This window comes from Eurypyga helias, unplaced genomic scaffold, assembly GCF_000690775.1.
Source record: "Eurypyga helias isolate BGI_N326 unplaced genomic scaffold, ASM69077v1 scaffold29233, whole genome shotgun sequence".
Lineage (NCBI taxonomy): Eukaryota > Metazoa > Chordata > Aves > Eurypygiformes > Eurypygidae > Eurypyga > Eurypyga helias.
This window is the reverse complement of record NW_010241119.1, coordinates 1-27888: the sequence shown is the minus strand read 5'-3', so window position 1 is coordinate 27888 and position 27888 is coordinate 1. Positions and strand designations below refer to the sequence as shown.

At 43.5% G+C, this 27888-nt stretch overlaps 1 protein-coding gene across 1 annotated transcript; it reads left to right on the top strand.

The window, feature by feature from the left end:
- Nucleotides 1–5: 5 nt before the first annotated feature.
- On the top strand, nucleotides 6–5073 carry LOC104507402 (tubby-related protein 4-like; the record flags this gene model as incomplete). Its single annotated transcript, XM_010148662.1, has 2 exons — nucleotides 6–2102; nucleotides 4426–5073. Coding segments are annotated over 2 exons (2214 nt in total), but the record flags the coding sequence as incomplete, so codon positions are not given.
- Nucleotides 5074–27888: the final 22815 nt, after the last annotated feature.

Below are 27888 nucleotides of genomic sequence, written 5' to 3'. Positions count from 1 at the left end.
CCTACCCTGGCACCATCCCTGCTGCTCCAACCACCGCCCCGCCACCCCCACCTGCTCCCCCGCAGCCACCTCTTGACCTCTGCCTGAAAAAGGGGGAGTTTTCCCTCTACCCGGCAGGGCACTACCAGACGCCCCTGGGGTATGAGCGGATAACAACATTCGACAGCAGCGGGAACGTGGAGGAGGTGTGCCGGCCTCGCACCAGGATGCTCTGTGCACAGAGCACCTACACCCTGCCAGGGCCTGGCAGCTCTGCTACCTTGCGCATCACCGCTGCCGAAAAGAAGATGCAGCAGCCCTGCACCAGCGCCACCCTCAACCGGCTCACGGTCCCCCGTTACTCCATCCCAACTGGGGACCCACCGCCCTACCCCGACATTGCCAGCCAGCTGTCCCAGGGCAGAAGCATCGCGCAGAGGCTGGACAGCAGTATCATTCATGCGACTCTGCGGAGGAACAGTAGAGAGGCAGCCCTGAAAATGGCTCAGCTGGTGGACAGTCAGAGAGCCACCTTGCAACTTCCCCCAAAAGCCAAGAGCAGCGTTGTGACGGCGCAGTACCAGCAGAGAGTACCCACCGCCTTGTACACCTGCAGCCAGTGCAGCAGCGGCAGCAGCAACGCGAACGCTGGTGTTGTGAGCAACATCACTACTGCCAACACTAGTAGCAGTGCTTCCAGTATTGGTGGCATGAGACCTGATCTGAGCACGGGGAGTGGCTCCCAGCACAGCTCTGTCATCGCTCACTCTGTCAGTACTTCGCCTCTGGCCTCTCAGTCCTCCTACAGCTTGCTGAGCCCGCCTGACAATTCCCGTGACCGAGCGGATTACATCAACTCCGCCTTCACGGAGGATGAGGCCCTTTCTCAGCACTGCCCGGTGGAGAAATCAATACGGCACGTACCCGTGTCCTTGACAGAGGCTGCCCTTGGTGTAAAACGGCCACCACCGTACCAGTGGGACCCTATGGTAAGTGAAGAGATATGGGTTCCTCAGGAAAGGACGTCTCAGAGCTCGGTGCCCAACCCTCTAAAACCTACTCCTCTCATCATCAGTCAAACGCAACATCTGGATATGTCTAGAGTACCATTTGTTTCCCCCAAGTCTCCAACCAGTCCCACTGCCACTTTCCAGACGAGTTACGGAGTCGGAGTACCTTACCCAGGAAGCTACAGTGCCCCTCCCCTTCAGGGAATGCAGGCCCCCTGCTCCCCAAAAGAAGCTCTGGCCCCGACACAGTTTGCGCAGCAGGAGCCCACAGTTGTGCTTCAGCCAGGTTATCCATCCAACCTCTCCTATTGCCCTTTGCCACCTATGTACCCAGGAAGTAGCGCCTGCTCTAGTTTACAGCTGCCACCGATCGCCTTGCACCCGTGGAGCTCCTACAGCACCTGCCCACCTGTACAGAACCCCCAGGGCACTTTGCCCCCCAAGCCGCTCCTCGTGGTGGAGAAGCCAGTGATGTCTCCGCCACCGGCAGAGCTGCAGGGCCATGTGGGCACAGAGGTAATGGTGGAGACGGCAGACACCTTCCAGGAGGTACTCTCCTTGACAGAAAGCCCCGTTCCTCAAAGGACGGACAAATTCGGCAAGAAGAGCCGGAAGCGCCTGGACAGCCGAGCTGAGGAAGGAAACGTGCAGGCCATCACTGAGGGCAAGGTCAAAAAGGAGGCAAGGACACTCACTGACTTCAATTCGCTAATATCCAGCCCTCGGCTGGGGAGGGAGAAGAAGAAAGTCAAGAGCCAGAAAGACCAGCTGAAGTCCAAGAAGCTAAACAAGACGAACGAGTTTCAGGACAGTTCAGAGAGTGAGCCAGAGCTTTTTATCAGCGGGGATGAACTGATGAACCAGAGCCAGGGCAGCAAAAAGGGGTGGAAAACCAAAAGGAGTTTGAGAACAGCCAGTGAGCTGGATGAATTCAAGTGCCGGAAGGCCAGCGAGAAGGAGGACGGGAGGCTGGGGAGCCAGGGCTTTGTGTACGTGATGGCCAACAAGCAGCCGCTGTGGAATGAGGCGACGCAAGTCTACCAGCTGGACTTTGGAGGGCGGGTGACCCAGGAGTCAGCAAAAAACTTCCAGATTGAGCTGGAAGGACGACAGGTAGGAGAGGACATCACATGTGGGCTGGGGTGGGGGACAGGGGTTGGAAAAGCCGTGCCAGAAATAAGCTCTGCCTCTTACGTGACTGGGTCCCTCCTGCTCGTGTTAGCTGCTCTGTGAGAAAAAGCTTTGCCACGTGGTCGATAAAAACCAGCCATCAGAGGTATAGATCCAGAATGAAGAGTGTTCAGTTGTAAATGTACAAGATACGTTTGGTCTTACTCCAGTCAGATGTGGGAATAAGGGCTTCCATTAGTCTCACGGGATCTCACCGATGAAGGTAGGTGGGTTTTGTCACAAACACAGCAGATCTCCCCAAGGGTGGCTGCATTTGCAGTCGGTGGTTGTGGATGGCAGCTAGCTGGGTGAACACTGCTCCCTTCCTGCGATGCTCCCAAAGGTCAGGCGGTCAGCAGGTAGCCCAGACAGAGACGATGAGCGGGCAGTTAGGTTCTCTCCTAGCCAAAAATTCCTCAATATTCAAAAATTCCAAAATTCAAATATTTTGAATTCAAAGAATTCAAATATTCCTTAATATTCAAAAATTCCAAAAATTCCCCCAATATCAGAATGATATTGACCACTTGGAGCGAGTCCAGAGGAGGCCACGAAGATGATCAGAGGGCTGGAGCACCTCTCCTATGACGAAAGGCTGCGAGAACTGGGCTTGTTCAGCCTGGAGAAGAGGAGGCTCCGAGGAGACCTCATTGCAGCTTTCCAGTATCTGAAGGGGGCCTACAAGGGTACTGGGAGAGGACTTTTTACAAGAGCCTGTAGTGATAGGACAAGGGGTAATGGGTATAAATTGAAATCAAGGAGGTTTAGATTAGATATCAGGAAGAAATTCTTCACAGAGAGGGTGGTGAGGCACTGGCACAGGTTGCCCAGAGAAGCTGTGGATGCCCCATCCCTGGAAGTGTTTAAGGCCAGGCTGGATGAGGCTTTGAGCAACCTGGTCTAGTGGAAGGTGTCCCTGCCCATGGCAGGGGGGTTGGAACTAGATGGTCTTTAAGGTCCCTTCCAACCCAAACCATTCTATGATTCCCCTTGTGGCTTACCAGGCCTCTGGGGCTGGTTGTTAATGCTAGAGGAGGGAGGCACTGACCCTCCCCAGAACAAAGTGTTCCTAGGTCACTTCTGAATGACCTTTGGATAGGAGGGTCTATGAGTAGTTCAAAGAATCAAAGAATTTAATTTTAGGCTCTCTCACCTTGGCTCGAGTGGGGTGTTACTACACCAAACCCAGGCTGTTAAGTGGTCAGTCAGCAGGACACTGGCCTGAAACTCCCGAGACATGTATTTATTTCCTCGTCCAGCTGTCCCATCTCTGTAAGTCATTTTTAATTTATTAAAGGCATCAAGGCGCTCAATTCCTTCTAATTTAACTTGGGAGTTAGATGTCTTAAATATCCAACATGCATGACCAGTGATAGTCTCTTGCATTTGCTAGTCTGTACCAACAGCTCATTAAAAGGCAGTGATCCGAGTCGTTTATATCCCTTTCTTCTGCAATTAAATGGCTCTGGATACGTGCCCCTGGACAGCTATGCATAATCACCCGGCCCCAGGTTTTGTTGGTGAGGGAACAAAGCCTGACACTCTCCTGCATTCTAGCTCAAGGAACTTCCCTGTAGAGCAAATACGATCTGGGCTTCTGATGAAGCGAAGGAAAAAGCAGTAGTAATAGGCCAGACTTCAGGTATTCCTTGCAGAAGAACAATGAACGACCTGACCAGCCTTGCTTTACATTTCAAACAGCTCCCCACTGCCCCTTTGCTCATTCATTTGCTGTGCAATTACGTGCTAGGGAAGTTTGTGCAAAGGAAAACAGAAGTGCCAGAAACATAGAGCTTATTGGCTCTGAAGCGCAAGAGTCAGGAGATTAGTTATTCCCCTTCCCTGAAAGCTCCTTTCTTCGAAAACAGAATTTGTTTTCCTGATGGGCTGATGATAGATCTCTGCAAGGGAGAGCATGGTATTTTCCTGCAGGAAGCATGGTGCTGGTATAACCCACATCCGCTGAAGTAATGGGTGGCAATCTGCTTGCACCGATGCTGTGTACAGTCTAGCATGTTTTAAAGCTCAATTTACGCTATAAAATCAAGCATAGCAGTCAAATACTCTATGCAGACAATCAGTACAGTGCTGTTACTCTTACCCCGTTCTGTGAATGGCCCCGTTTGTATTGGCTCAGGAGGTGAGGTGATCTGACAGAGGAGCAAGACCGTTTTGCTTTTACTCTTCTCTGGTTCCTTTCCTGTGGTTCGCTTTTTTTGACTTTGTTCTCTTTTTCCTTCCCTTCTCCTCTTCCCCTGCTTCCCAGGTGATGCAGTTTGGAAGGATTGATGGCAATGCTTACATTTTGGACTTTCAATATCCATTTTCTGCAGTGCAGGCCTTTGCCGTTGCTCTGGCCAACGTGACTCAACGCCTCAAATGAACAAGCAGAGACTGGAGAGAGGAAAATGTTAACCTTCTCACAGAGTCCAAACCGGAAAATGTCAGGGCAGCCTGCTTTAGGTGTGCAGAGGTGCCTGGGAGCGAAGAAGGCAGTAAAACTGGAAAAGTCTCTTGGTGCCCAACAGAAGGGCATTAACTCTAATCAGTCATGGGGTGGAGGGTGGGGGGCTGTTTTCTGTTTTATTTGTTTGTTCGTTTGTTTGTTTTCAGGTGGTTTTTGGTTTTGGTTTTCTTCTTAAGCATTGTGCTGGGTCTCAGAAAGAGCGAAGGGCTGAGAGCCATTCAGTGTTACATGGAGAAGTGTGGCTTTTGGCTTGTTGTGGTGGTTCTGCCGTGTTCGCTACAGTAGCTGATGTAAGCTCATAGGGGGATTAAAAAAAGACTGCTCTTTTTGATAGACTGCCTTATATCATGCTGTTCTTTTTAAAACAGGGAACATAACTTTTTTTCTGGTCCAGTTTGTACTACTACTACTACTGCAACATGAGTGATAGCAGCAAAAAAAGAAAAAAAAAAGAAGCTGTAATACTTGAAGACACATGTTTCTTCTCTGATCTCTGATAATAATTGAGCACCGCAAGTTCCAAGGAGGCTTATGTAGGTCAATGTTTAATTTATAAATAATGATGTATTATTCAGAAGAGAAAATTGTTACCAATGGGCGGTTTTAAACCCCACAGTATCAAAGAAGCTGATGTCTGCTTGTTTTGTGTGCTGTTACTGGGGATAAACATCTTTCAGTAGGCGACAGAAGATAGAGAGGGAAATAATTACAAGCATTGCTTCATTTGTTATTGGGGATAAACATCTTTCAGTAGGTGACAGAAGATAGGGGAGGAAATTGTTACGAGCTTCCTTGCTCATATGGATCAGCAGTACTCTCTGATTCGGCCTGTAGTTGGGAGAGGTGCAGTGTGACCAGATGTACCTCCGAGGCCTCGCCTGTACATGCTCCTCATTTAAATGTGTTTACACTCTATAAACAAAGTTTTTCAAGCGAAGGAGAAGGCCCAGTGTATTCAGTCATCTTAGCAATCGGTATGACTCAAGTTCTCCAACAGTGTATCAGTGCTTGAATTAGGAAGGCAGCAGAAATATAGGAAGTCCCTACAGGAAACAGTTCCATCAGGAAAGGTATTTCATTACAGGAAACAGATCATGGCTGGCTGGAAAACAAATGAGTTGAAGAAGGAAGGAAAAATGGGACAGAATCACCCCTTTTATCACCTTGCTACTTGAGTAGTCTTTGTGACTGTGGCTTGAGAACATAATGCTCCAGCTAAGAGCGGGAAGCCAAAGTTTACACGGACTGTTACAGAGGAAGGCTTAATAACCGTAGCATCACTCTGTGCCGTTCTTTCTGGTGGACATGTCGGCCTGTTGAGCGTTTCAAAAGGGTTGCTTGCACAGAAGAGTTTCTGTGTTGTCCATGTGTTGTGCACATATTTATTTGCTTTCTCTCTTTCCTCCTTGCCTGCATTTTGCTACAGAATAAATTTTGATACGGAAATTGTTTCCCCAGTAATACACAAACCCCATAATTATTCATGTAATTATTTGGACATTAGATTTCAAAACATAACTGCAGATTTCCTTCAGAAATTATTCCTTTGAAGTGAAAGGCACACTGAGAAAGATAGGTTGGTGGAGGTGTTGTCTGCTTTGTCTTTGTCTTTCACCCACAGTTTAACTTCTTACTCGAAAAACTCAGTTAAGATGAATAGATGTGATTTTCTCTCTTTGCTCTTCTTGAATCCTAACAGCAGGGCAGATGTGTGCTGTATTTGATTCATTCTAGAGGAACATGTCACGTAAGACCCTGCTGTAGCAGAAATTACCAGCGTGCAGTGAGCTTGTAACTTGCTCTGCTTCTAGAACTCTACAGCACAGAGGGAGTAATAACCAGTCAGAGAGGAGTTTCAGAGCGTTGCCAAGAGAGATGATGAGGCAGATCATCCACAGGTAATGTCATGCAGGGTAAGTCCAGGAAAAAACACCTGCAAGATGTTTTCCTTGGAGAGAGGTAGGAGAGAGAGGAAGGCAGTAGATGGGAAAGTAGATGGTACCACACCTGTACATTCCCAAAGCTCAGCAGCTTGTGTGCAGGAGTGGTCAGGCACTCCCCTTGGCATCTAGCAGATTGTTGTTTGGTTTAACTACTTAATTATGTTGAATTCCCATCAGTTGTCTGGGCCTATTTGTATTCTTTCTCACATGCATGATTTATTGAGTGCCTGTATGAGAAATGTGTGTGGAACAGAGGGACCAAAATGGATTTGGTTCTGTTCCCTTTAAAATAGATGGATGTGTTTCCCTTGGGTTTTTGTGGGGGAAGCACTTTGAAGCCTTTTGTCTCTAGCAAGTTACACGCTGTACGGACAGTAGGTTGAATTCTCAGTCCACTGATTCCTGTACTCAAGGAGGGAAGTTGGCAGATGGGAATCCTCACTTGCCCTGAGGTAGGTGCTAACCAGTCTTACCCTAGTTAGAGTCCAGCAGGTACACACTGAACCGCGCAAGAGAAGAAACATACTATGGCTGACTTGCTTGTTGAGGGCAGCTGCTACCCAGTCACATGTGGGAAATACTCCGCTGGAAGAAAAATCATCTGTAGAAACAACACAAATTTTTCTTCTGAACAAAATCTAATCTAACTGGAAGAACTTCTGCATGCAGTGTCTTTCACCTTCCAGGGAACAGGAAACATATTCCTCTTCACTGGGTTCATTGCCAAAGTATTCCAGTTACTGGCAGTTGTACGCTAATGGAACACCAAGAAATGAAACCCGATGCAAGTAGCAGAGTTAGTAATTTGGTTTCACTGGCCCAGGTCATGACTACATCCTTCTGATGGCACTTACTTAGCCTAGAAAGAGACCTGGTTTCTGCTTCAGCAAAGCACAAGGAATAATTATCAAAAATAGGACAATAAATGCAATTTCCAACATCCTTCCCACGTACTTGTCAGAAAATGTTATAGGATGAGATAATTTTTTATCTTTTTGAAAATAATTTAACAGAGTCCCTTTAATTAAGGATTTTAATGGCCTAGAGAATACCCAGTATTAGAGAAAATACTCTCAAATATATAGAATTTTAATGAAAGGAACGGGAATTACGGAAACATCTGAGTGTGCAACTGGATCCAGAATTATGGATCACTTTTCACAAGTAAAAGTGACAGTTGATTTATTTGTCACTGAGATACAATAAAGGAAACAAATTTCATGACACAGACCCACCCCCAAATAATTACTTAAATCCTGAAGATCGCTTTTGCATTCAGGAAAAAGATAGATGTTGCATTCAATATTTTGTTAGTAAAACCCAGGTGTTCTGTAGATAACTTTAAATCCTTCTAGGAAGAATGTAGCAAAGTGTTCAGAAATACCCAGTTCTTTTATACATACAGTAATTTCCAGTAGTTCAGAGTGGTTTTTCCAAAGCTTTTTTTTAAGTTGTGCAATAATTGTGACTGTCTAGGGGTTTTATGGTTGGTTTTTTTTTTCCTTGGGTTTTTTTGTTGTTGTTTGTTTTGGGTTTTTTAGGAGTTTTGAGTGATTTTTTTTTTTAAAAAGATAATTTAATGCAGATTTCCTGTTAATGTCCAAAAGACAAATTATTTATCTTGCATAATGTAATAAGTGATTTAGGGATTATTTTATTACTATGTATCAGTGAGTTATACACACTTTCTTATTTATATTTAAATAGCATCTTTTTAAGCAATTGTTTGCTAGCAGTGTGTTTTGCTGCAAGAACTTAAAAATGCATTTAGGAAGACCTGTCTGCATAGTATGCAAAATTTCATAATGCAGGCAGGCAAAAATTTATTTTTTTTTTTTTTTTTTTGCAGCTGAACACAGTGAGTTTTCTGAGGAGGACTGTGTAGACTACAGAGAGTGTAGATGACTTCTTTGGGACCTGCAGAAATCTGTCCTTCTGCACTGTTTTCCTCTTTTGTTTCTAAATATATGTTTCAGTTGGGAATGATTTTAAAAATAGAAGGCTTGATTTGCTTTCCCTCTTCTTAGTACATGTGTTTTTTCTTGTATGAAATCAGATGGCTTACGTGATAAAAGAGGATGTAATGATACAGGCTCAGTTTGCAAGAAGTTCACTGCGTAGCTCAGTAGGGTTTGGCAATGGTGTAATTCAGTGCTGCGCAGAGATAGGAGCAAACTACCTTGGAATAAGCTGGCTGAGGTGCAAGAAGTAGTGCAGCAGTAAATACATTTTCCTCTGCTCAGACCACAAAGACTTCTTTGGCTGGGCTCAGCCGATTCCAGCACAGCCGTTGTGCCCTGATACCTGAGCTAGCGCTGCACAGAGCTGAGCCCTGGTGCCACCCAGCAGCTTTGCCTCTTCAAACCCTGTGGAGCAGGCGTTCCTCCACTTGTCCTTCTAGGTCTGCTTCATGAGCAGCGTGCAGCTGCTGTGGGGTTTGGGATGCAGCAGCTTTGGGCAGGGAAAGTCCCAATGCCAGCCGGTGGCCGTGGTGGCCACTTGAAGCCAGAATCTGCTCCGCTGGAGTTGCAAATGGATGTAACAGAGAACCTGATTATTTTGAAAAAATATGGCTGATACCCTCGGAATATAGCTCCTAACACAGTCTAAAACTTGATACTTGAAGTCTGGTATGAAGTGCACCATGCATGGAGTGGCAAATTTTAGCTTGAAACAGCAAGAATACTGTGTTTCTGCAACACCCTGAGAAACCATGAAAAGGAGGGAGAGATGAAAGAGGAAAAAAAGGAATTATCACATTAATAATTTTGCACTCAGTCCCAGAGGTAGCAGTAACATGTACCATGGGCTGCCTAAATAATTTTTGTATGGCAGTGAATCTGTACACAGGTTCATCTCTGTTAGATAAACTTCCTGTGATGCAACCACAAGTGAAACAGTTCCACATTTCTCCATTTTTGTTCTGTTGTTTTGATGATGATGCATGAAGGTGTACAAGTGTCAGACAAAGATGACTGACTTTGCAGAAGCCTTGAGCCTAGACTTTGCGTAGGTCCAGGTTTTCCTTCATCTGTCTTTTTAGCATCCTCTCAGAAATTCCAAACAAATTTCAGAGCTTGCCTGGTTGTTGCTTCAGACAATTTCTGTGCATTTGTTTTTTGCAGCCTGATATCTGTGATCCAGTCTTGGTGCCCTCTTACCTGTCAGAAACAGTTTAAATTCTCATATGAAGAGAGTAACACCTGCAAAAAAAACCTGATTTGCCTGAGAGAAGACAGAGTAAGTTTTCAGTAGTTTCTAAGAATGTGTTTCCTAGAGCAACAGTTTGGAAAGTGCACATTTCTGCAGAGCCCAAACCACTCCTGACCAGTAAATCTGACTTGGAGGTTAGTAACAGATGCGTCACTTCTGCAGCATTCTGACAGAGGGCCAACTTCTAGCCTCGCTACATGGTTACACCAAGATACATAAGAGAGTAGAATCGAACCCAAAATGTACTTTGCCATTACTGTGTGATGATAAAGTAAGAGTGACTTATATGACCCATATATCCACATAAGAAAATTATAAAGCATTAGCATATTGACAGTTCTTCATAACCCCCCTGAAGAATGTTAGAAGTAGAATCCTGGCCACAGAGTAGTCATTCAGATTTTCCCTTTTTATTCCCATTTCTAGGATTCCATCACAGGAGACAAGCTGTTTATATTATTTCGAGATTGGCATAATGGTTTTCCAAGTATAAGAGAGCAAACATTATCATACTGCGGACAAAAATGGAAAAATTCTGGTAGATGAGTTTTTTCATTTTCAAGTCCCGTCACCTTCAAGGCAAGCACAATCCTCCATCAGCACACACCGATTTAGAGTCCTGCTGCCCTCAGGAGTAGTCTGCAGGTGGGCACCACAGGTTCTCCTTGCAAGATTAGATTTTACATGCACTGATCTCGAAGGAATAAGATTAATTACTACTCACGAACAGCAGGCTATGTGAATTACTCTATCTTTGTATTTATTTAATTTTCTTCTGAAAAAATCCTGCAAAGAAGTGTTAAGATTAAAAGACTCAGTTTTGCTTCTGAAGATGTATCAGGAGATAATTTCTTTGGGCAGTTTGATTGTTTCTGCATCTAGAAAATTAGATTTTTAAGACGAGCAATTAACCAAATAAAAGAATGAAATGGGATTCAGTGAAGCAATTCTTGCCAAGAAAATTAAAAACTTCACCCTTCAACTTTTGATTTTGCAAATGAATCTATAATGAGAAATTTTTGCTTCAAGACAAATTGATTGTTGTGGAGCGCTATGCAAGCACACAGGATTGCTGACCCAGAGCTGACTGCAGGATCAAAACAACATGATTTTGTGAGACTTAAATAAATGAAAGCACCAAATACTTACCTATCCAGAGCGTTCAGTGAAAAAGTGAGATGGTATGATGTTAAAGCCTGCCAGTTTATTCTTAATCTCTGCCCTCCAGTTTACATTATTACAAGTTTAAAAATACAATATGATTCAGCAGTTTTGAATCCTGTCAAATGTTGTCTGTTTGTGGAATGATTATCTTACTGGCCAAGTAGATGGTTTAAGATATGGATTAAGATTAAAGTAATAATAAAAGAGAAGACTTTTTTTAGTTGTGCAGACACCAGAGTTTCAAGTATTGCATTGGAATAGTACTCGGCAGAAAATTCCTACCTATGTTGTTTCAAGCTATTTGTTCAGAACTTCCCTTATTTTCCCTTTGTTTCTTTTGTTTGCTTGATACATGTTTTGCCTTCGGTTGCCTTTCATTTCACTATTTCTGCATTTGCTGCTTCTTTTTCTGTCAGTGTTGTGTGCATTGGGGGAAGGGTATGTCTGTTCACGATCTCGTCGTTTATTGTAGATAAAATATATGGTGTTGTGGAATAGCATGGGGGGATGCTTTTGATTGAAAAGGCACTGTTGTGTTTCCTGAAAAAGAAGGGGAGTTGCATTTGTTTATAAATGCATTATTTTGGTACTATAACTTTGAACATGAATTTGGATTTTTTTTCTTTTTTTTTTTTTTTAACTCTAATGAGCATACAGTCATGCAGGTGCATGTGTTCTGAAGCTAGCAAGCCCAGCATGTTTTTCTTAAGGCTTTTGAAAATTTGGTACACATTTTTACATACGTATACTATTTTTAACTTTTTTTTTTTATCTCAAGTTTTCTTCTTTTTTTTTTTTCTCCTCGGTGTTCTATGGTATACCTGGTTTCCAGTATACTTAAAAACTACCCTGATCTGCCTCTCCTTTTATGTACTTTGTGTAATAGATTTTGCAGGAGGTGCCTGGAAAGCATTGTTGGTTTCCCTATAAAAATGTGGTTTGTCCAAATTCTTTACTGTCTACATGATTGAGAGATGGACTGATTGCCCTGTTTTTCCTTGATGATTTGGAGTTGTAAGAGTTGTCCAGCTGTTGCTTAATAAAATTTTGCAGACTAGAAAATTCCCGACGTGTTTTTGTTGCATTCTGCATCTTGCCAAGCACCTTAAATACTTCCAAAGCAGATGACAAATCTGCGCTAGAAGGACCTGAATAATAAGTAGCCAGGTGCCGTATCCTCAAGTTCCGCTGACCCTGATGCGTGTACCTGCCCCTCATACTTGGTGTCATTCATACGGGAGGACGGATGGCCAAGTTTTCATGGTAATAATATGCCTATCTGCCTGGATATCAACTGATTCATGGGCTTGCTTTCCTTTTTAAGGGAATTACCTCCGGGGTTTGTGGTACTTCTCAGTTTGTCATTGATATACTGGAAACACTAACATTACCACGAGGGATTCCTCCGTCCTGTCATCTTTAACAACAGAATAAAATGCTGTGATTGCCAGTGCTCATTCTCCATTTTTTAACTAAAATAAGTGTTCTGGGGAATGATAAAATAAAAAAGTAGTTAATTAGCTTGCATGATAAACATCCCAGCTGTGGCACAAATGGGAGAATCCTGGCGTGGTCCCTCATAATGGACCCAGGTAACCAGTGGAGTTCTGGAGGGTTCCGTGCTGGATCTTCACCTGCTCACTGTATCCATGGGTGGCCTTGAAAAGAGTTCAACATGAGGAACTAGGGTAGAGTTCAACTTCTACCTGAGAAATGACTGCGAAGGCTGAGACCCTTCACCCTGGAAAACAGATAGCATAAAGGGGCTGCTAGAGAGCCACCAAAACAGGATTAGTGTGGAAAGGCAGGGATTGTCTGTTGGTTGTCTCTTCCTGCAGGAAACTAGGAACTATAGAATTAAAGTGGAATAAGAGTGTGGCAGGAAATCGAACAAAAGGAGGTGGTTCTTCAGTGATATGAGAAGCCAAGCCACATTGCCAAAAGATGCTGTGATACAAGAAGTTGACAAGAATTCAAGCGTGGCCACAAAAAGAGCGTGAGAGAGAGATCCATTGAGACAATGAACAAACTACAACAGGAGCAGAAAGTTCCCTGAGCTGAAAATAGTCAGAGTCTGGGAGAGTATTAGGGGAAATACCGTATGAATTTCCTCTGTTCTTACTGAGGAATCTGCAAATGTCTATTGCAGGAGACAAAACACATGGCTTAGATGGATTTTCACTGTGAACCACTGTCGCCGTTCCTGTGCCAGCGTTTCTAAAAGAAGCTTGAACCTGGAGTGTCAGCCTCTGGGAATGAGGAAAAGGGGAAGGATTTCCAGTTCCAGCAGTTCTCAGGTTTTTCCCTCTTTGTGTAAGAAATTGACTTAAAATATGGCCATCTTCTGCTTCCCAGCCCTTTTTTAGTGTTAATTTGATCCATTTTCTGCCACTGCTCATTGATTCAGTCAGGGTAACAATTTGTTTACTCCTCTGCTCATGGAACTGATCTAATGCAGTTTGTTTTGTTGTTCTGGAAGATCCCTCTCTGCTAGTTGCAACCACCTAAATTTGACACGTGTAGTCACTTGTGGTTTGTAAACAAACTCAAGTTTGCTGCGTCCTCTTCTGTACATGTCAATACATAAATGGGACTAAATGAGCACTAAGTAGCTCTTGGGAGAGAGGAGGCATGAAAGGAAGCAAACGGATCGGGGGAGGTGGCTTGTTTGGGGGAGATGACTACTGAGACATGCTTGCCTGGAAATGGCAGGTGGTGCAAATGCAAAATCAATATATCAATTAACAGGAGCTGCTGTAAACAAATTAAAATGTGAGCCTTTAGGAAAATATCCTAGAAAGATTCCTGTGGTCATTTTCATACCTCCATAGAAGGATTAATAGGGTTTATGTGTTCTTCTTTATATGTGATTGTGGTTGTTGTTGATAATAGTGTCGTCTTATTTTTATGATTCAGAGGAATACAAGGGCTATTTGTGCCCAGGCGCTCTATTTACGCTGCCTGCTTTAGAGGTCAGAAGGATGTATGCAGATGGTGAGGAAACAGTATTCAAGCAAGGGCTTTTTTAAAAGAAACTGGGAATACAGCAGCTATAGATATAGTTAAACTTGTATATATAATTTGTCATTATGTTCTCTGGTGAATGGCATATTCCGTTTTTTATTGGCATTGCTACCAAAATAACTATCGGTAATGAAATAGCAATCTTTACTTACTGCTGTTTTTTTTAAACAGCAGCCCAGCTTTCATTATACAATCTTAATGGGGTAGGCTCAGGAGCTAAATAATTACCTCGTTGTGAGGGAGTTGCACAAGATTAGAAAAAAGAAACTGGAGCACTTCAGACCAAACGAGATTCATCTCGGACCTTTCATCTCGCTCCTCATCCATTATAGCTGTGTATTGCATATTCTCATTTTCTGTTCTGTTTAAAACAGACACATTTCAAACCTCTTTTTGTCTGATCAAAGGGAAACCCATCCATCTGGGGTAATGATTTGCTTTGTTGTATCTCCTGATATTTTTACCCTTTCCAGCTGTTCCATGTTTTCTTCCATTTCTCACTTCCCCATGGATAAGGAGGAAAGTTATATTTGAGCTGCAGTAAGTAACATTTTTGTTCTCCTTTGTTGTTGCTCTCTGTCGTGATAGTCCTGTCTCTTAAAGCAAGAGTATCTTTCTTCCTTTGGCTGCACAGTTTTGGTAAGATTAATTTCTTCCTTTTCCTTTCAAAGCCATTTAGGACTTTTTTACCTTTTTGTAATCTGAAAGGATGTTTATTTTAGTTAAGTCTCTATGAGTCGGTTATAGCAAAAGAAAGGTATTAAAGATGATTTAAACATCATGGATTCTTCTAATAGCCTCACACAAAGGCAGCCAAATGGAGAGTATCTCATCTTCAGAAGTCATGTAACTGATTTGACTTCTGACTGACTTCTCGGTCTCAGTTTAGGATGCATTCTACTGAGGGAAGCATCCTTGTTTTCTTCAGATCTGTGAACATACCTTAAGATTTTTCTCCTTGATCTGGTGTGGTAGCTAGTGTAACCTGAGGTGGCAAACATTAATTTTGACAGGTTTGATTTGTATGGCTTAGAGAGCCACTAAAACTTAGACTGCAGTTTTGTTCATAAATCCACTGCTAGCATTCCTATTTATATGATACTAGTAAGTTTACCTGCAGTTTAGTTTTAGCAGATTTGAATGGTGTCTGATCAACAGAACACATCAGTGAGTGTGAAAAAGGAGTAGACATCTTTCCAAAATCTGTGGCATATGTATAATTCACACTGGGAGTTCTGCTACGAACTTCAGAAGTTCCAGATGCCGAGGAAGTGTCCCCTCAGGCCATAAATCTGAGAGAGCACAATTTGGAGAGGTGCCAGAATCCACAATTAGATTCCACTTCTGGAGATTGTGGAAAACTTGAGTGGAAGTAAACTGCCACAGACCGGATATCATCAGAAGTACTGCAATACGTGCCTGATGAAAAAGCTCTCCAAAGAGCAAGGCAGTAGCAACTGAGAAAGGAGGGGCTTCTGGGAAGTCAGTGAAGCATTCGGGGGCTGGGGGGAGGCGTCAGCAGCATATGAGACAGAATGTATCGTACTTCAGAGGAAGTATGGAAAAATAAATCATGAACTGATACACAAGTATAAATCGCCTGTATTCCAATAAATCAGTACAAAATCTACAATGGTGGTCATTCTTGCTGTCATCGCTAGAAACACAGTGGCCATGGAAGCTTTTTTTTTGGTGGAAATTTTTAATATGTGAATATTAAGTGTGAACAGAATCAAAATAAAATGGAAGGTGGTGAGAATGATGACCTAAAATCTAAATATTCTGAAATAGAAAATGTTGCATACTAAGAGCAATTTGCATCCATTAGGAAAGTGTATTTATCCAAAGATAATAACAATGAACAAGCAGCCCATCAAGATTGCTTGCACCTGGGAAGTTATAAGAAAGCCAGTGAAGAAAGGATCAAGATGTGCAGCTGTCCTAAGCTGGAGGCCAGGTCTGAAAGACCAAAACATGGAATTCATGAAGATAAAGCAATATTTATCATGTTCCCACGGTTGTTGCTTTGATCTACTGTGTGTAGATTACTGAGTGCAAGAGCCAAAGTTGAAAACCATTTCATCAAAAGAACAGATGTTTAAAATGGTTTTGAGTAGAGTTTTACAGACAACTGATGACGTCAAGTGTCTTTAAATTGGATCTCTACGTTCTTTTGGAAGATTCTTAGTGTAGCAGGAAATTGAGAAGTAATCCGCTAAAGAGATTCAAAGATCAGGATGTACAACAACATTTGCCCTCAAAATAGTTGTTAGTTGGTAATTAGATGAATGAGTCAGTAATGATATGAAACAACTGACAGCCATGATTTAACTGATTAATTTCAAGATAACTCATGACGACCTGTAAGTATGTATGACTTTAAAATAAGGAGCGAGTGTTGAAGCTTTGTGTGAAAAGTTTGAGAGCACAAGGTAAGTGCAGTCAGTGCTAATGAGGCAGATGCTGCCAAGTCCATTAACTGCATGGCCAATTTCCTCTCTGATGTTGATAGCCTATGAAAGTATGTAAAGTTAGGGAAGAAGCATGTAATGATATCCGGAGGAATTGTTTTAGAAGTGATTTGCCACAGGAGCATTATGACTAGATGTCCAAGTGGAAGTATAAATGTTTTTGAGTACCAACAGAAAGAATGGAGTTGGAAAGTGTTTAGGAAAGGATGTTGGATGAATTTCTCTGGGAAAAAAAATAAGTTGTTGTGCAGCACAGAGAGCTGGAAGAGTCCCTGTGTATTCCCTGGGCACTGGCAACATTGGATGGGATACAAGTATGATTCCTACTGAGATCATTGTTTTCTCTGTTACTACAGAATGAATTTAATCCAAAGAATGAGCAGCGTTAACTAAGCATTGGCATCACGAGGTCATTAGCACTAACCAAATAATACAGAAGCTGCAAATTTTATGTAATGTTTGATATTTCCAGAAGATGACAAAAGAGGTGCGAAGAGATGCAACAGAGAATGCAAAGCACATCCTCGTGTCACGAACAGAACTGTGTAGCAATGGAGAAAGGTTTTTAATCCCGTCAGCAATTCAGGCCTCATGAAATTTGTGGCATAAGAGCATAGGTTTATATGATAAATTCTGCATGTCGTAAATGAGTCCCTGAGCTAATCAGTGACTTGAAAAAAACCCTCAGACTTCCTAAATTCTCTTATAAAAGCTGATGGACTTTTTTGCATGCAGTCTGTGCCTTAAGTGATGGGTACAAATCAGCCACAATTACCCCTGGAGACATAACTCATCTGGAGCTTAGCCTTGGATGCAGCAATTTTGTATCTTGCCCAGAATATCTGATGATTGGAACACAAGGCTGGATGAGATTCACAGGCATCCATGAAGTCAAATGTTCCCCTGAGGCTGATGTTTGCAGAGCTGTAACAAGCCTGCGTGTCTTGTTTGGGATGTTAACACTGCTAGTGCTTTGGTAGGTACAGGAAAGTTGGGAGATTAAGCTCACGCGGGTGTAGCTCCAAGCACTGGCGATTGCATCGGATGTCTTTGAAACACAAGTGGCATGAAGTCCTGTGATGAGCAATGCTTGGTGTCAATAAGCTTCTTTTATTAGCCTTTCTTACAAAATGAATGAAGTAAGTCCCAGCTGTCCTGGGGCATGCACTCTGTTGGTCTGCACTATGTACAATTACACTGGAATTTGGAGGCTGTTGCTGCAGTGCCAACCTCTTTTGCTCAGTCCTGCAAGCTGTGGCGGAACAACTGGTACCCAGAAGAATGTGGACAAGGAGTGGATATTTGGGTCATCACCATCACGGCGGCCTTTCACATTTTTTGAGATGTGTCCACAGTCAATGCACATGTCCATTTCAGTAATGCCTTTGCTTAAGCAAGGAGGTGCAAACTGAAACTCTGCCTACCGTAAGATTAACGATGAAGAGAGATACCGAGTAAAGTAATTTCACTGAAGATTTATAAGATATGGAGGTGAATTATTTTGTTTGAAATAGAATCTTGCAAGTGTTTTATAGTGTATGAGCATGTCAAGGGAAAATACTATGCTGTCTGTTTATAGTGCTTTTAAACAATGAATATATATAATTCTTATTGTATTAATCATCAAATTTTGACTGATAAATACGTCAGGTTTAAATGTTACAGTGCAAAAATATGTCACCAGCAGGCAGGATGCCATTTTTAAAAGCTTAATCATCACTTCGAAGCTACCAAAGGCTGTAGGATCTGAACAAAACACTGATGTCTTCAAAAATCATTATTAAACTCTGCTACTTTAAATGACACCAGCAGCTGGATTTTCTGACCTTGATTCATTGACTCCATGAGCTGAATGCTACTCCCAGGGGCTCTACACACAGCAAGCTCACCAAATTAACTGAATTTTCATCCCAGGTGGTTCCTGACAATGACTTCTCTCATGCAGTGACACAGAGAAGCCCTGTAACAACGGTTATGTGTGCCTGACTCAGAGTGGTTGAATAAGTCAGCGTTTCAGTTCCTCAGTGTTGCATCCTAATAGCTTCCCTTTTATCACGCTGTTCTTTATTTCCCATGACATATTCATCAAGCCAATTAAAAAAGAAAAAAATTAAAACGAACTTCACCACAACACTCTGGCTTTCTAGCATGTGATACGCACAGCATACCAGCAAGCTGCAAAGGAACCTGATCTGTCAGTGATGGTAGCGGGGCGGGGGGCAGGAGCTTGTCATAACAATGCACCAAGAATTCAGAGGGAGCATCTACAAAGCAAACACCAATTCCTGAGGTGCACCTGCAGTAGGAATAGGAAGGCATGATGGCTCACCCTATTTCATCATGCCTGCGTGAATTCAATGAGAAGGGGACTTTCCAGTGGAGCAGGTGATGAATGAACGTACAGGCTGCAGCTGTAGGGACCAAGTATAATCTTTGGAAAGCCAGAGGAGATCAGGGAACTGCAGACTGCAGCAGCACAAAAATAAAGCAAATGTGAAACACAGATTCTTGCTGCAACAGAAATCACCTGGGACTGCAAAACAGTGGATTTGAACAAACTAGCAGGAGGAATATTCATTGTAATTCCCTCTGGGACCAGACAGTACACCCACAGGCAGCTAGGAGAGACAGCTTGAATCATCAAAGAGTTGTGAGTATTGAGAGCAATGCAGAGATTTGAAAAAGCAAGCTGTGCTGCGTCCAATTGCTCATAGTAGAGATGCGATGAGCAGTACCCAGCAGGTACCAAAGGCTGTAGTTCAAACTGTGACTGATCCCAAGACCTGTAATTTTAGTAGTTCTCAGCTCTCTCTTGTGGACAGCAATAACTGGATGAAATCCTACTATAGCTCGAAACTTACTGTATGCTTCTAAAGAAATACCTTTCTCTCAGAAGGAGGCAAAAGGTATGCAGAGGCATTAGGCAGTGTGTCAGGAGATTCCAAGCTCCAGCACCAGTTCTGCAATTTTAGCTCTGAAGAAAAAAACCTCTCTCTCTCCAAAGAACATGAGCTACAAAGTACATGAGGTAACTTTAAGAAAAAATGTGGGAGTCTACTAGCTATACTTTGTCACCCTGAGCGATGCAAGATGGTGTCACATACTACTTACTGTTGGAGAACATATTGCTAGACTTGAGCACACTTAACACCTTCCTTCTTTTCTGCTGAAATAGATGGGTAAACTAAGTAACAAAATTAAAGCACAAAATTAAACATCTTGCCAAGCTCATTCCTCAGACAGTGCAGTTAATGACTTGCAGTAATAGCCAGGATTGACCTGTGTCAGTTCATCCTGTTTTACTCTTCTTTCAGAAGGTTGAGATTTGGCTCATTTGTCATCAAGAGGAGCATAGAGCAGGCTGAAGAGAATTCCAGCCAACTGGTCTGCAGTTTTCATTAATTTTATATAGTCTGAGAAGTTTCAGGAGCTTGACAAAATGCTTAGCTAACAGTATTTGAAAAAAGGAAGTAGGTAGCAGGCCAGTCATGCTGACCCCAGCAGCAGACAAAATAATAAAAAGGATGATATAGGAGTCAGTTAAATACTGGAATATAGGAATGTAAACCATGAGAAAGTAATTTTAGGTGATATGTTACTATGGAGAAAGGAGAGATATTATCCCACTGTGTCCTTTGACCCCATTATTTGAGGCTATTATCTCAATTTGTAGATAAAATTTCCTTCACAGAGCATTTGATGAAATACTGCCTGGGGTTCCAATAAAGGAATTAGCAATAGCTAGTGTGAACAAGGTGTGCTTTAAATGGATTATGGACGAACTGAGAGATCTCATAAAGCAGCCTGCAATGTGGAATCATCACTGAGTGGGATGTTTCTGATAGGATTTTGCAGAGGCGGGTACTAGATCTGACAGCAGGACTTGAAAGCAAATACAGGACTGTGGCTGCTCAAATCTGGACATGGCACAAAACTGCCAGAATGGCAAATAACACTAAGGGCAGGGCAGTGAAACATTATCGACAAAAGGCATTTTTAGTATAGAGAAGTATGAAGTTACGTGTTTAGGAGCAAGGAATGTGGACATATCTTCAAAATCAGTAATTTAGCCCTGATGGATGCAGATCTCATTTGGTGGTACAGGTCAGAGGTGACGTGTTAGCAATCCAAGAAATCTTCTTGTAGGAAGAGCTAGTATAATCCTCAGATTGGTAAAAAGGGCAGTGAAGGAGGGAAGTGTTTTCACCTGATATAAATCCTGGGTCTGTTTCTGCTGTCCAGTTTTTTAAACATTCTTGGGAAAAAGGAGAGCACTGAAAAACTATGAAGATCAAAAACTGAAGAAAATGCCTCACAGCAAGAGATTTGCCTGTTCAGCTTATTTCAGAGAAGACCATAATTAAGTAATTCTCACTATCTTAAATAACTTAACTAAAATACTGGTATCAAAAGGCATTTTAATTTAGCAGGGAAAGGCACAACAAGCACTAATGACCCGGGGCTGAAGCCAAGTACAAAGAGAAGCAAGGCACATTTAATGATGAAAATGATTAACACTAGAACCAATGAACTTGAAGTCATGGATTCTCCATCCTGTGAAGGGTTCCAATCAAGACTGCTTTAGTTAAACGTGTTTGGATAGATACAGGGGTAAATGTGTGAAATGTGCAGTGACCAAAGGCGAATTGGCTCCAGAGGCATTGGGCAGTGTTTGCCAGGGTCTTGGTGCCCTCCTCAGCCAGATGATGACCTGGCTGGAAGACACTCCTGCTCCTTCGCTGGCTGCACAGCCAGGTTTCTTTCTTTCCTACAAGGGGAGAAGTGAGGGCCTGAGGATGAGGAGTCCCTGCCGTTTGTGTCTTAGAAATTGTCCTGTATGTTAGCTATAATCCCTACATGACTGAGTAGGAGACACGTGTTGGTTTGTGCAAGCAAGAGCTAATTCACTCTAGTGGGCTGCAACCACGTGCTGCAAAACGTATACTATCGCTTTTTTTTTCTATTACTTTGAAAACAACATCATGGTATTTTTAACTGGGTATTCAGCTTTGTGGTTCAGACCAGAAATGACTGGCTGGAGAAGGGAGATTTCCAAGCACAGGATAAGACCCTGGTGTTGCTGCGTGTTTTTAATTAGATCTAGCAGTACCTAGAGATTCTTACCATTCATTTATGTGTGTATGCAGGCAGTAAACTGCTTCTAAAAGGAGAGGATACGTTTTTCAAAATATCTGGCACTTTTCACTACTTCCACATTAGTTTTAATTGATTCCCTTGAGAGGTACAGAGAACAGTTCAGAAACAGTAGTACAAATAATGTGAAAGTATTATGAAGTATTCTATCTGAATAATGACATACTGTATGGGGTATAGGTGGCAAGGTGCTGGCAGCGGGGGGTCGCAGGGGTGGCCTCTGTTGGAAGAGGCCGGGGCTGCCCTGTGTCGGAGGCAGGTGGTTTCAGCCGGCTCCGCAGTGGACCCAGGGCAGCACACAGCCAAGCCCACCTGCAAAGCTGGTGGTGCCTGTGTGGAAACCTATTTAAGAAAGGGCAGAGACAGGAGGAGGGAACAAAAAGAGTGAGAAACAGGATGGGAACACCACCATCAGAGGAGGTGGAGGTGCTCCATGGTGGGGCAGGCACCCCACCACCGCCAAGGACTGTGCAGCCTGTGGAGGGCACACACACACACACGCGCACACACACTCTGGAGCTTGTACAACTCCCTGGAGCGACTGTGGCCTATGGATATGTTGATTCTGGAGCAGGTGCACCCCAAAAGAGACAGCAGCCTGTGGAGGACCTACGCCGGAGTGTAGGAAAAGAATGAGGAGGAGAGAGCAGCAGAGAGAAACGTTTGTGTCCTGATTGCACCCCCACCCGCTGCCGCACTGAAGGGACTGGATGTAACTTGCAGTGATAATCGGTGTAGGGGATTGGGAAGGAGAGGTGCTTGGATGAAGATGAGTCTGGGAAATGTGGAGAAAAGGTGGTTTCCTTAAGTGCGCAAATGCTTGTTCGATTTTTTTGTTCTTGTTTCCCAGTATCCAAATCAGGTCTCAGATGTTTATCTAGGCTGACAACAAATTAAATTCTCTGAGTCAACTCTGGTTTGCCCCGACAGTGATTGACAAGTGATCTCCCTGTCTTTTTCTCCACCCATGAGCTTTTTTACTTCAGTTCTTTTTATTTTCTCCCCTGCCCAGCTGGTTGCAGGCCAGGGGAGGGGAGCGAGCAAGAGGTTGGGTGGGAGTTTGGCTGTCCATCCAGGGTCAACCCACCGCACATTTTAAGTCTGAGGTGATTAAATCTGCATGATTATTAGTCAATTAATCCTAAATAGTTTTGAGAGGTGAGATTATATCTTATGAGAGACATGACTTTCAAAGGAAGGGTACTAGGCATCTTAAAATCAAAGGCATTTTGCTTAAAAAAGATACAATAAAACAGGCAGAATATGACATTACATGTACTGTCTCAAACATTTTAAAAAATTTTAGAAAAATACAGCTGTATGGTTTGAACAATGTGTTTAAAATTTTCTCTGAAGTACACTTGCAGCAATATGCTGTGCGAGAGCTGAGAAGTAAAGATGGTGATCTATTAATTCATTGACTGAGGTAACCAAAACACAAAAAGTAAGCAGGGACTAAAAATACACAGTTACTCTTAAGTCTTCACTAGTTGTTATTGGGTGTCACAAGTTGTTGAGTTTTTATTTCCCTTACGAGTACTCCTTTTAATACAAGTGGGATATTTAAGCTAATATATGCCACTGGTAATCAATATTCCAAGTATAGCTGACATTGGAGAGCCAGTAATCACAGTGGAACACTCCATTAAAATGTTAATTTATATATAGGACAGGCCACCTAGTCATGCTCCCAATTAGGCCATTCCAGTCTTCCATTTGCTTTGGACATGACAGCTGGGAGAAGAGCAAATAAAAGAAGAGCCATACAAAGCAATGCACAGGAGTGTACATCAGGTGCAGTTAGGCATTCCTCTTCGTCATCCTTGAAATCACCTTGCAAGAGATTCTCAAATTTTGATCAAAAGATATTATAAATCTCATTATATTTGCTTGTCTTCACATCTCTTCAAAGCAGGATAGATCCAGGGAAGATTCATCTCCAAAGATAGAAAGGGAGCAACGAGTCTTGCTGCTGCTGTGAGGGTCGATGCTGCCAGCTGCAGCCAGCTGTGCAGAGCTTTATTCCTCCCAGCAATGACAAGACCAGCTGTGGCTCTGAAGTCCCTGTCAGCTCAGAGATGATTTGTTATGGATGATCTGTCAAGGGCTGTCCCAGCTGATGGCTGTGTGCCACCTCTTCAAGTGAATGAGAAGCCTTGTTTCCCGTAGGGCGCCACGCTCCTGCTGAGCTCCCCCAGCTTTTCTGTCCCCGCACGCTGCGGTGATCCTCTGCGTGCGCGGCAAGGGCTACGCAGCAACAGTTGTCACATAACTGATTGATAAGCTGTGACAGATAGTTTTCTGACAGAAGGAGACAGCCAAGCCATGATGGTCTGGGATGAGGTGAGGGTTATTCCTTTCAACAATCAAGGCAACAGTGCAGAAGAGGGCAGTGTGGACATGAGGTTTCTGTGGGGCACAGCTTCTGCTCATGCACTTTGGGGATCCTCAGTGACAGCTCCTGTATGTGGCGAGGCTCAGAGGCTTATCTGCAGCTGTGGAACAGCAGCACAGACTCTCTTCTCTTGGGAGGGCCAGTACATGTGTGTGCCTGCTTCTGTGCCATCTGATGTGCCAATCCTTAACTCCACCCAGAAAGGAAAAGGCAGTTGCTCGTTTCAGCCACCAGCTGCCACTACTGCCTTTCTCCGGCTCAAACCAATAGTGAAGGAGAAAGTATTTGCTAAGCAGCTGGACTTCTGCTTGTTCGTGGGCTTTGTTCCTTTGCTGAAAAAAAGAGGGACTTGAGTTGACAGCATTTATTCCCTTAACTTCTCAGCACCAGCTGCTACTGCTGCTGAAAGAGCTCAGAGCAATAATCCTGGTGCTTTTACGTGGATTGCCAAGCTTTGTATTTAGCTACTATTACAATTTAATATGTGTGGCTGATGCTCTAAAAGGCTAACTATACACAGGGGGAGAATTGGGAAGAAAAATTTTGTGGGGGACATCTGTTAAGCTCCACCCTCAAAATAAACTCAGTCCATGCAGCAATACGATGAATGCATTGAACAGATGTTGAGTTTGATCACTCCTTAGTCTTAGACTCTTGGGGCTTTTTGCCCCCTCATGGAGTCCACAAGAACTCGGGGGGTGGATTGGGTTCCAGATGCTTAAATTCTAACTGAGATTTATAGGACCCTCAGCATTAATTTGGAATGGTTTGTTCTTAGATACAGTTTGATGCTGCCCCTCTTTTATTACGTGCTGTGAAAAGCAGCAAAACAAGGTTGAGGTAGAAGGTGCTGTGCTTGGATAGATGAGTTAGGGTGCCCTGGAATGAACAGCACGCATCATCATGAAGATGCCCCGTCCCTGGAAGTGTTCAAGGCCAGGCTGGATGAGGCTTTGAGCAACCTGGTCTAGTGGAAGGTGTCCCTGCCCATGGCAGGGGGGCTGGAACTAGATGGTTCTTAAGGTCCCTTCCAGCCCAAACCATTCTGTGATTCTACGATTCTATACCACAGTGCAGGGTCCCAGTGCAGGTAATTTGTTGGTTACTTTTGCATCCTGTTTGCAAAGCTTCTACAAAACACTGACCTCCCTTTGCTTTTACTTCGGTTGTGCTTCCTGCAGACCGATAACACTTTGGTGCCAGCCCAATCTGTGTTATGACTGCACTGGGCAGGAAAGAAGGGCAACTGATGAAGGCAGACGTGTGACCTGTTAGCATCTGCAGGGCCAGGGGTAAGTGAAGAGCTAATTGAAATGTTCCATTTATTAAGTTTTGACAAAAGCAAATAGAAAAGCACTTTCAATAGAAATGTCTGTTTAATATTAAAAGTTTGTTTTAATATTTTTCTCATGAAAAACCAACAAACAACAACAACACCCAAACCAACCAAAAAACCCCCGACATTTCTTGGGGGTGAGGAGGGAACCCAAAACCAAAACCAACATTTGGGTGGAAGCTAATGGGGTTTTTTGCCTTTAAAAATGTTACCTAGGAACTGCTACTGCATCGCAGAAGGTGCACCTTAAAAAAAGAAAAAAAAAGCTGCAGATGGGAAGTGTAACTACAGTATCATTTTCTCAAAGTCACTTTCTGGTGGCCGAGCTTTGCGCGCCTTCAGTGTCCGATATTTTTTCGACTGCGCAAGGCATGGCCAGTGCAGCTCCGGGTACTTTAAGTGTCTGGTCATTGCCCAGGCACAGGAGGCCATACACTGAAAACATCTGATTGATCCTGTAATGTTTGGTAAGTGGTAGTTGAAACACTGTCTGGGTTTTTTTGATAGCAGGAGTTGGTGGGTTAGTACATGCTCAACGCTAACACCTTCTCCGTGCGAGTAACCTGCAGGCCTGGCTGTCGGCTTTCCATATGGGCTGGGATTTCCTCCTGCGGCACCCGAGGTGTAGGGGACAGACACAGTTTGAAGCCAGTCTGGATGGCGTTCAGCACAGCAGGAAGAAAACTAGATTGCATCTCTCTAATGGTGCTGCCTTGGACCCTCAAGCAAACCCTGTGTTTTTTTGGGGTTTTCTTTTTGAGAAATAAATGCAATAGGGTCACTTAGCTGTAAGTAATTAAGTGGTAATAATTTTCTTAATCTTTGAGCCTATTTTTTTTATTCCTTTGCTACAGTAATTGCGCAACTCCTAGCAGTAAATGTGGTTTTACTCAGCTGAAGCCTTACATGTTTTATTTCCTCCTTTTGGTAAATATTCAAAGATCCCATTGATAATTCCTGCCTCTGAGCCTGGGAGCTGGAAGCAGCACATTCATCACACATAACAAAAAAATTAAATCCTAGCTTTGAAGGAAAACATGGCTAAATCTTAATCAGAAATGAAACATTTACATGGAAAAAAACACTTCCAGGAGAATCCTGTGTAACGAGCTGTAACGAGCAGGGTGCTGGCAAGTTGGAGCATGTGGACAGTCACAGAAGCATGAGGGACCTGCTGAGCCTGTCCAGAGGTTTCAAAGCAGCATTCAGGGGCTGGTCAGGCTCTACCCGAACACTGGCTGGACTCTCTGCTCCTCTGTGGAGACAGCTCCCAAGCGACAGTCCCATGGCTGTTAGGAATCTTCTCGGCTCCAGCCTAAATGCGCATGTGCCTTTTATCCTGCTGCTACACCTTCTCAGGCTTAGAAATTTGCAGAGTTCTCAGTTAAATACAAGTTCTCAGTTAAAGTTGATCCTTCCGTTCTCTCTCCTCCACCTGTCAGGGGATGACCTATCATCCTTCTCCCACTGCACCACCAGGAGTAACCTCTTGTCACCATGTCTTGGTGAGGCATCCAAATGGGCTTTTAAGTAAAAATAAACCTGGTCTACTGGGGGCTGATGGAGTCCATCTGTCAGAGAAGGGGAAGAGCATCTTTGGTCATTGGCTGGCCAAGCTGGTGAAGAGGGATTTGAACTAAAGTTGCTGGGGAAGGAGAACCTCAATCCATCCCACTCTTACCAGTCTGATACCAATGCCAGCAGAAAATGCCCAGAGCCTGGAGAAGGATCACAGATCAGCAGGAGAGCACCTGCAGAGCACCGCAAAGGAATTCCATACACTCCAGCCAGTGAGTCAGCTTCATCAGGGGGGGCAACTTAAATGCCTCTATGCAAACATATGTAGCATGGGGAATAAACAAGAGGAGACCATATAGCACCTTCCAGTACCTGAAGGGGCCTACAAGGAGTTGGGAGGGGACTTTTTACAAGGGCCTGTAGTGACAGGACAAGGGGTAATGGCTTTAAATTGAAAGTGGAGAGGTTTAGATTAGATATCAAGAAGTTCTTCCTGGAGAGGGTGGTGAGGCACTGGAACAGGTTGCCCAGAGAAGCTGTGGAAGCCCCATCCCTGGAAGTGTTCAAGGCCAGGCTGGATGAGGCTTTGAGCAACCTGGTCTAGTGGAAGGTGTCCCTGCCCATGGCAGGGGGGGTGGAACTAGATGGTCTTTAATGTCCCTTCCAACCCAAACCATTCTATGATTCTATAAATTTGTTTATGGAGAACACCAATGAAGCTAACGTGGCAGTTGGCAAATTGACTGGAACTCTGCAGAAGCCACTCTGAAAATCTAAATAGCTTCATTCTTAATGTTGGACTTTTTTATGGCATGTGGATTTAGCATAGGATTTCTTTTACGCATGTTAGGCCTTCCTTGGTGGTGCAAATGGGCCTTCTTTATGTTGGGTAGAAGAGGCAATAAACCCCAGGACGTCAGTTCTAAATAGGGAGGGTATGTTTTTAAGAACAAAAGAGGTTTATTTTAAAATAGCAGATATTTTCAGCAGAGGTAATGCGGGGTCTTCGCTTCCTTCCCTTGGGAGCTGCGGGCCGGAGGGGCG